At 36.0% G+C, this 7,770-nt stretch overlaps 2 protein-coding genes across 2 annotated transcripts; one reads left to right on the top strand and one right to left on the bottom strand.

Moving 5' to 3' along the window:
- The first annotated feature begins 1,746 nt into the window (after window positions 1-1,746).
- Window positions 1,747-5,544, top strand: LOC108489166 (pentatricopeptide repeat-containing protein At1g62930, chloroplastic-like). Its single transcript, XM_053020262.1, has 4 exons — window positions 1,747-3,030; window positions 3,120-4,526; window positions 4,944-5,049; window positions 5,145-5,544. The coding sequence occupies exons 1-2, from the start codon at window positions 2,710-2,712 to the stop codon at window positions 4,104-4,106; spliced, it is 1,308 nt and encodes a 435-aa protein (XP_052876222.1). The 5' UTR covers window positions 1,747-2,709; the 3' UTR covers window positions 4,107-4,526; window positions 4,944-5,049; window positions 5,145-5,544.
- A 47-nt stretch (window positions 5,545-5,591) lies between these two features.
- Window positions 5,592-7,330, bottom strand: LOC108489165 (uncharacterized). Its single transcript, XM_017793489.2, has 3 exons — window positions 6,606-7,330; window positions 6,268-6,417; window positions 5,592-6,088 (listed from the first exon to the last, which is right to left on the bottom strand). Exons 1-3 carry the CDS (start codon window positions 7,251-7,253, stop codon window positions 5,792-5,794), a joined length of 1,095 nt encoding a protein of 364 aa, XP_017648978.1. The 5' UTR covers window positions 7,254-7,330; the 3' UTR covers window positions 5,592-5,791.
- Between the last annotated feature and the right edge of the window lie 440 nt (window positions 7,331-7,770).

The raw sequence follows: 7,770 nt of genomic DNA on the forward strand, positions 1-7,770 counted from the left end.
AGGTACTATATTTGGGTATTCGGGAAACTCACGTGCAAGCATCGCATCGGGGTCTACGCTCAACATGTGGGCCTCAAGATCATTCCATATAACTATATCACATCTCGTGTTATTGACTGAAAGAGGTGTACATCTTAACCTTCCACTGCGTCTTCATCATTGATAACTTCCGAGACCTCATCCAAATCGGGGTCACTAAATTTTTCAAGCTCATGGTGGGACTGATCTTCATTATCGGACTCTTCATCACCATCTACTATATTGCCTAACACCTCTGGATGTATCTCTAGATGGGGACCTGAGATTGGGTTGTTATAAGAATATTCGCCGTAGTTTGGATTTTTGGGCGTTTGCGGTGTCCTTCCACAGCTCGACTAATCTTCCAAATAGACATTAAGATCAAAATCAAACACATGATGTTGTTTTACTAGAGGGACAATTTGAACGAGTTTGGGATCGGCTAACTCTGCAAATAACTCAATCGGTCGGGGGTTCTTGATCTCAAGTGGGCAATAAATTGAGATTATTGTGGCCACATCATCATCTACAAGTTCCATATACGAGAACTTCAATGGATCTATTGAAAATGGAAATTTGTAAAATAATCTTGACATTTTCTTCCCACAACAAGTAGTTGTCTTTGCACTAATCTTCCGTTTCAGTTTCATGAGCATTACATGCTTATTGAATCTCATTATATTTTTAGGCGACTTTGAAATACACAACCTTTTTTAGTTGTGTTTATCATTTCTCCATCGAAATGAACATATACTAACAACATTTGGTTATTCATCTTCAACAAATTTTGGGGAATGTTTCAACAAAGCACTAATATTTCTTTGTTTTTTTTTCTCTTAAACAGTTAAAGCAAAAAAATAATAATAATAAAACTCAACCAAAGAATTGAAAAATTCAATATATATAGCCTGTTTGTGCTGGCAATGAGATAGTCAACTCCCAAAAAAAAATTATTTTTTTCAAGCAGAATGTTGGCAAATGGAAGGTCAACACAAAAAAAAATTATTTTATTGACAAAATACCAATTCCGGCAACTAGAAGGCTAACACACAAAAAAAAAACTATTTTTCTTACCCGGGTCCCGGCCTCGAGAAATAGGGGACCTAAAAAAAAGTTTTTTTTGCCTGACAAGGGTGCCAGCCACCAATAGTGCCAACACCAAAAAAATATCGAAAAATTGAATTTCTTTTCCCAATGTTGGCCACATAGAAGCCGACACCTAATAAAAAATAATTTTTTGAATCAGAAAATACCCATATTTTTCAAAAAGTAGACAAAAAATACATACGTGTGTTGACCATTGCAGTGTCGGCACCAATTTTTTTCTAAAACTTGTCCCAATCAACAATCAATCATTACACACTGATTGACTTGGATGTCGGCACCGCTTGACACTGTAGATTTTTTCAACTTGGGTCATTTTTTTGTAAATATTTATATTTTTAAGGTTCTTGGAACTTGGTTTTTATTTTGTCTATGGTTGTCGAAGGTAATAATCAGACGTATTGTGGATATTCCTCCATCCTACTCGTCTGCAGGTTCTGACAAGATTATTTGGACCTAGACTTCAAATGGTATTTTCTCTCTCAAAAGTACTTATTGGCATATTCGGGAAAGGCCATGGATACCAATGATGCGCAGTGGAATATACCTTAGAAATTTTAGGGGCTCTAGAGAGTTAGATTCTTTATATGGAATGTTTTAAAACAAAAGTTGAAGACTAACATGGAACATGTTAAGAGGGGAATAGTGTATGATACCTCTTGTGGCATATGCAATTATCATTATGAAGATATTCTGCATATTCTCCGTGACTGTCTGACAACTAAAGAAATATAGAGGCAAGTTATCTCAGATGAATCTAGTGGGAGTTTCTTTACAAGGGACCTTCTTCATTGGGTTAAGTCAAACTTGCAGAATCCTACGAATCCAATTGTTGTTGAGGTAAATTAGTCATGTTTATTTGGCTTACTAATCTGGCGCATTTGGAAAAATCGAAACATTTTTCTTTTTCAGGACGTTTCCTAGAGCATGGGTGAGATTGTTAAGATTTCATATATTTGGGCAAAACAATTTGTTTCTTTTCACAGGGAAGACGTATTTAGACAGAAGGAACAAAGGTTAGTAGCCAAGATGCCAAAAAATTGAATTAATATATACACTGATAGGGTAGTTCAGATTGTCTCGAGTGATACTACAGTGAGGGGAGTCATAAGAAATGAAAATGGATAATGAATTATGGCATAGAATATATATTTAGACAAATGTGTAATCTTTGATGCTAAACTTTTAAGTATTCTTGATGAATCCGCTCTCATTGGCTATGATGGTATATTGATACAAACAGATAGCTTGAAGATGGTCAAAACCAATTCCTCTTTATAAGGTACAAACTCTACCTTTGTGGGATATTTAAAACCTTATTTCAGTACATTCTTCTAGTAGTGCCGCCACCGCTTCTGCTTTTATTTCAACCTCACTTCTCTTGCTTTTCCATTTCTCTTAATTTCAATATATGGGTAAGCTTCATTCTTCATTACTTCTTCCTTCTATTGTTAACTGTGGAAAGCATATTTCTTTTTTTCTGCTCTTTTATTTCTTCTTCTTCTTCTTCTTCTTCTTCTAATACCATTGCTACCCACATCCAACCTTTCACTAAGAATTCCATGTATGTAAGGGGAAACCCAAAAAATGTATTATCGCTTTGATAATGTTGATGATGCTTTTAATTTGTTTAATAAGATGATTCAGAGTTACCCAAAGCCATCAATTGTGGAATTCACTAAATTATTAGCTGCCATTGTTAGAATGAAACATTATGCCATTACTGTATCGATGTGTAGCCAGATGGAATTATTAGGAGTTTACTGGGATGTTTATTCTCTCAGCATCTTGGTTAACTGCTTTTGTCAATTAGGTCAAATTGATCTTGGTTTTCCTGTTTTGGGGAACATGCTGAAGTTAGGTGTTGAGCCTTATGTTGTAACTTTATCCGCTTTGATTAATGGATGGGTATCAACCTAATTTAATTGTTTACAGTACAATAGTGTAAAATCGGGAATACTGATAGAGCTGTCAGGCTTCTAAGGATTATGGAATAAAGTGGCTTCAAACCCAATATTGTAACATATAGCACTGTCATTGACGGTCTTTGTAAGAAGGGATCACTAAATGAGACTCTCCATCTTTTCTCCCAAGTGAAGGTTAAGGGCATTAGACCAGATATCGTTTCATATAATATATTGATCGATGCACATTACAAGGATGGGAAGATTTTTGAAGTAATAGATACCGTTGACACAATGAAAAAGCAAGGCATTGAGCCTGATGTTGTTACGTATATTATATTGGTTGATGTGCATTGTAGGGAAGGAATGGTTTCTGACGCTAAAGATGATGTTGGCACAATGATAAAGCAAGGCATTGAGCCCGATGTTGTTACATATAATATATTGGTTGATGCGCATTGCAGGGAAGGAATGGTTTCTGAAGCTGAAGATATTGTTGACGCAATAATAAAGCATAACATTGAGCCTAATGTTGTTACCTATAGTGCATTAATAAACTGTCATTGCTTGCAAAACAAGATGTATAAAGCTAGAAAGGTATTTCAGTTGATGATTAAGAAGGGTTGTGCACCTGATATATTTAGTTACAACATCATGATCAATGGATATTGCGAAGCTAAAAGGATAGACGAAGAAATGGAACTCTTTCATGAAATATCCCAAAAAGGACCAATCCTGGATATTGTCACGCACAACACTCTTATGCAAGGTATGTGTAAACTAGGGAAAATTTCATCTACATGTGAACTTTTGATGAAGATGATTGCTTTTGGACAAGTTCCAAATGTAGTGACCTGTTCATTTTTGTCGAATGGTTTATGCAAATGTGATAAACTCGAAGAGGCTTTGGAAGTTTTTCAAGCAATGCGGAACAGCAAGTTGGAACTTGATATTGTCTGTTATAATATCCTAATTGATGGCTTATGCAAATCTGGGTATATTGAAGTTGGAAAGGAATTATTTCATAAACTCTCTGTCAATGGTTTGAAGCTTGGTGTTTACACATTCTATAATGATTAATGGATTTTGCAAGGAGGGATTGCCAGATGAAGCATACCTGTTGTTTAGGAGCATGGGAGATAATGATCCAAGGGTTTCTTCGAAACAGCTATACTTCTAAGGCAACACTTGTTCCTAAGGAAATGGTCGGTGAGGGCTTTTCTGCAGATTTACGCACTGCCACTTTATTTTTGGATCTGATCTTACGATCTGATGAATCAATCTTGATCTGAAATGTTTTCTTAGATTGGTACCTTCACCTTTACCTTTTCTTCATTGGGATGGCTGTTTCCTGGTAATTGGAGCTCTTATTCAGCACCAATGGGAATACTGTGAGCAAATCCTTAACACTAAAACTGAAAAAGTTAAAAAAAAAAAGCTCAAAGCTTCACTAGCCAAAAGCTGAAGCAAATGGCTGGTCTCAATCAGCAACTTGAGCAGGTGCCTCTTGGATTCTCTCTTTCCTTAAAATGCTTATTATTTATCTGCATTGTTTAGGAATACATTAAGAAAACATTACTTCTAATATCTAGTGAGTTTTCGAGAAAATAGCCGCATCCAGCGTTCAGACGATAATTTTTCTTTAAAGCTATGAACTGGATTCATATTTGTTTATGTAGATTTTTAGTTCAACAAAAAGACATGGTTAGAAGAAAGTTCCTTGATCCATATCTAGTTATATTAGACTAGTTTTACCAAATTGATCGGCCTGAGATTAAATACAGTATATCTTGTTTACCAAATTCATACTAATGAACTGGAAATATTGCTGTCAGACCATTATTAGCATACTTGCAGATTGCTAAGCTACGTATAAGCTGAATTCACTCTGATCTTTGGTATCAGTTTTGTTTACAGGGATAGGATTTGTGCTGCAGGTAGTATTATATAGGTCAGTGAATGGAATGCTCTGTAGCATCCTGTTGCTTTGGCATTCATTCAAGCCAAGTTTGGTCGATGACAGGTATGTTATTTACATTATAAGAGACATATATTTGCAAGTTGCTTTTCATCCTTTAGCTGAGCAGGTTCATCTTAGGTCAATGGATTTTTTCACAGGGTCTTCTTGGGGGTTTCCACCTTTGACAAATTTTCCTAGCTGTCCCTTGTTTGATTCATTCTACTCTCGTAAGGAAGTCGAGCTTCTTCTTTGTTTCATTTGAACTAAAAGGGTTGTTTATCATGTAAAAGATGCAGCTAAACATTAGTAGTAAAAAGCTTGTTTATGTCCTGAGGAGTAGTAGCCATTTGAAAATGAGCTTTCTTGTGGGGTATGGGGATAAGATACCCACAATATATGTGCATCACAGAGACCAGCTGGTGCAACAACCGGTTGTGCTGGTGGCCCCATTTAGCTGTTGGAGGCCTTGAGGGTGGGCCTTTTCATGTGAATTGGTTTCATGGTTTAGGGGGATATAGGAATAATATAATGCAATATAACTACATTTTTTTTTTTTAATTTTGGAGATGAGACTTTTTTCTTCATTATTGGACATTGGAATAAAATTTCTGGCCAATACTGATGATGATTGTATTTTATAGCATCTTACTGAACCATCAATCAGGCATAATGATTCAAGTTTCTAATCATAAACAGAACCAAATTCAAGTAAAGAAATTTGGAGGAAAAATTAAACTAATAAAAAGCCGCTCATAAGGAATGAGAAGTGGATATCTAGTAACTGAAATCCAGAATTCGCCCTCTTTCAAGTTGGGATCATAAGTTGATCTTCATTTCTTGAAAATTCAATGAATTGGTTATCAAAAACAAAGAAGAGCAAAAATTCTTCACTCATCTTTTTCACCATTTTTGTCAACCTATCTTTCAACAGCTCCAGCAGTGTTGCTGAAATTAATCTGGGGTTGTCCAATATCCAGCTCCTTTGATACTCAAAGATCCATGTGTTGGGATCCATTTGTATTACAGAGGTACCCCATTTGCTTTGTACCCATGATGCATTTGCCTTTCTTGTTATAATAAATCCACTCCTTCCATTGGACCACTGCAAAAGGAACAAAAAAAAAAAAAAAGGAAAGAAAGAAAGGAAGGAAGAAGAAAATTTATGATAACATAAGCACTAGCAAATCCAAAACAGGCAGCAGCAATGACAATCAAATTGATCCTAAGGGTCCTTTTTATATTAATCAAAAAGAAAACAAGGGTAAATAGATTGGCATTTACCTCAGATACTCTGCCAGATAAGATAGTAAATGATTTGGAAGAAAACCCAGTAGTAAGCAATCCAGCAGTTTGCAAAGGCCACCCCCAAATCTTGACCTCTTCCATTGCCGATTTATACAACAAGCAATGCGAATTTAGAAGCAAACTACCCTGCAATTATTACTCCAAAAGTTACCACGGCTTTTCATTCTTTCTTAAAATATTTGTGTTGGACAGAGATAAAAATGGTAACAAGTAATTACACACTCTAATATGTATAAGATGCCCTCGAGTAACAGTAATAGGCCATAGGTTTTAAGCACATAACTTGGGGGAAATTAAAAGAAAAAAGTTCGAACCTGATCAATTTCCCATACGGAATCCGTATTGCTGCAATTAGAAACCTTGAGATTATGAAATCCTTTCAACTCATTTTGCAAGAACCTCAATTTTCCATTCAAATCTTGCATAATTGAAGCCCTTTCACCAATGCTTCTCGCAACATCGCTTGTCAAAATCGGCTTCAAAAACCCACCTACACCCCAAGAAAACCCAACCTCCATTACCAAAACCAAATTCAAACCCATTAATAACTTCCAAAATACACTTTGGAAACCACCATTTTTCCCCTCCTCTTTCTTCTTCTTTTTCTCCTTGTTTTCTCTAAAGTTTAATCTGGCAGTTGATTTAAGAGCCGGAGATTCCACCAAGCAACAAGAACTCGATGTGGGTGTGGATGTAATGGAAGGATCGAAAGAGATGGGAGAGTGGTTTGCGTATTTGGGCTTGGAAGCAGAGAGTTTACTGAATGAACTCTTTTGAACGCTGAGGGGCATGAGATCGAGAGTGGCATTGATGCTAGCCAAACAGATTTCGCACTTGCAATTGGCGTCTTTTCTGCAACCTGGGAAGTAGTTGCTGTCTCGGGTTTCGGTACGGACATCATCTTCCATAGTAATGGTGGTCGATTTCATTGAAGAAGATGACGAACTCAGCTGGTGTTTCATTGCTTCTTTTTGTCTCTTTAGGTTATTTCTCTTTGAAAATTGTGGTTAATAGTGTTAAATGAGATCTAACGGATATATTTATATTGATAGGGTTTTTGAAATTTGAACCTTTAACGGTTATATCATGTGGGATATTTATTTATATGTATGTATGTTTTTTCATGAGTGATAATTTAATTCTTTTAGTAAAAAAACTGAAGTAGCCTACTACTAGAGGTGTGCATGGGCCGGGCGGCCCGGCCCGGCCCGAAGGCCCGCCCGAAAAATGGGAGGGTTTGGGTAAAAATATAGGCCCGAAAAATGGGCTTGGACAAAAAACGAGGCCCGTTTAGAAAGCGGGCAGACCTCGAGTAAGATTTTTTGTCCCAGACCCGCCCGACCCCCGATTTTAATATTAAATTATTTTAAAATTTTTTATTTTAATTTTAAATAACTTTAGTATTTTTACTTTACTTTTTTGTTGTTTTGATGTTATTTTGATATTGTAAAACTTTTGTTATTAATATAATTTAATTCT

The sequence above is a fragment of the Gossypium arboreum genome, chromosome 10 (genome assembly GCF_025698485.1).
Source record: "Gossypium arboreum isolate Shixiya-1 chromosome 10, ASM2569848v2, whole genome shotgun sequence".
Lineage (NCBI taxonomy): Eukaryota > Viridiplantae > Streptophyta > Magnoliopsida > Malvales > Malvaceae > Gossypium > Gossypium arboreum.

Coding starts and splice junctions, on each gene's coding strand:
- LOC108489165 (XM_017793489.2), bottom strand. CDS start 7,253: ATGAAACACCAGCTGAGTTCGTCATCTTCTTCAATGAAATCGACCACC. Junction 6,418..6,605: donor CCGTATGGGAAATTGATCAG/GTTCGAACTTTT, acceptor TAATAATTGCAG/GGTAGTTTGCTTCTAAATTC. Junction 6,089..6,267: donor TATCTGGCAGAGTATCTGAG/GTAAATGCCAAT, acceptor TTCCTTTTGCAG/TGGTCCAATGGAAGGAGTGG.
- LOC108489166 (XM_053020262.1), top strand. CDS start 2,710: ATGTATTATCGCTTTGATAATGTTGATGATGCTTTTAATTTGTTTAAT. Junction 3,031..3,119: donor CCGCTTTGATTAATGGATGG/GTATCAACCTAA, acceptor ATTATGGAATAA/AGTGGCTTCAAACCCAATAT.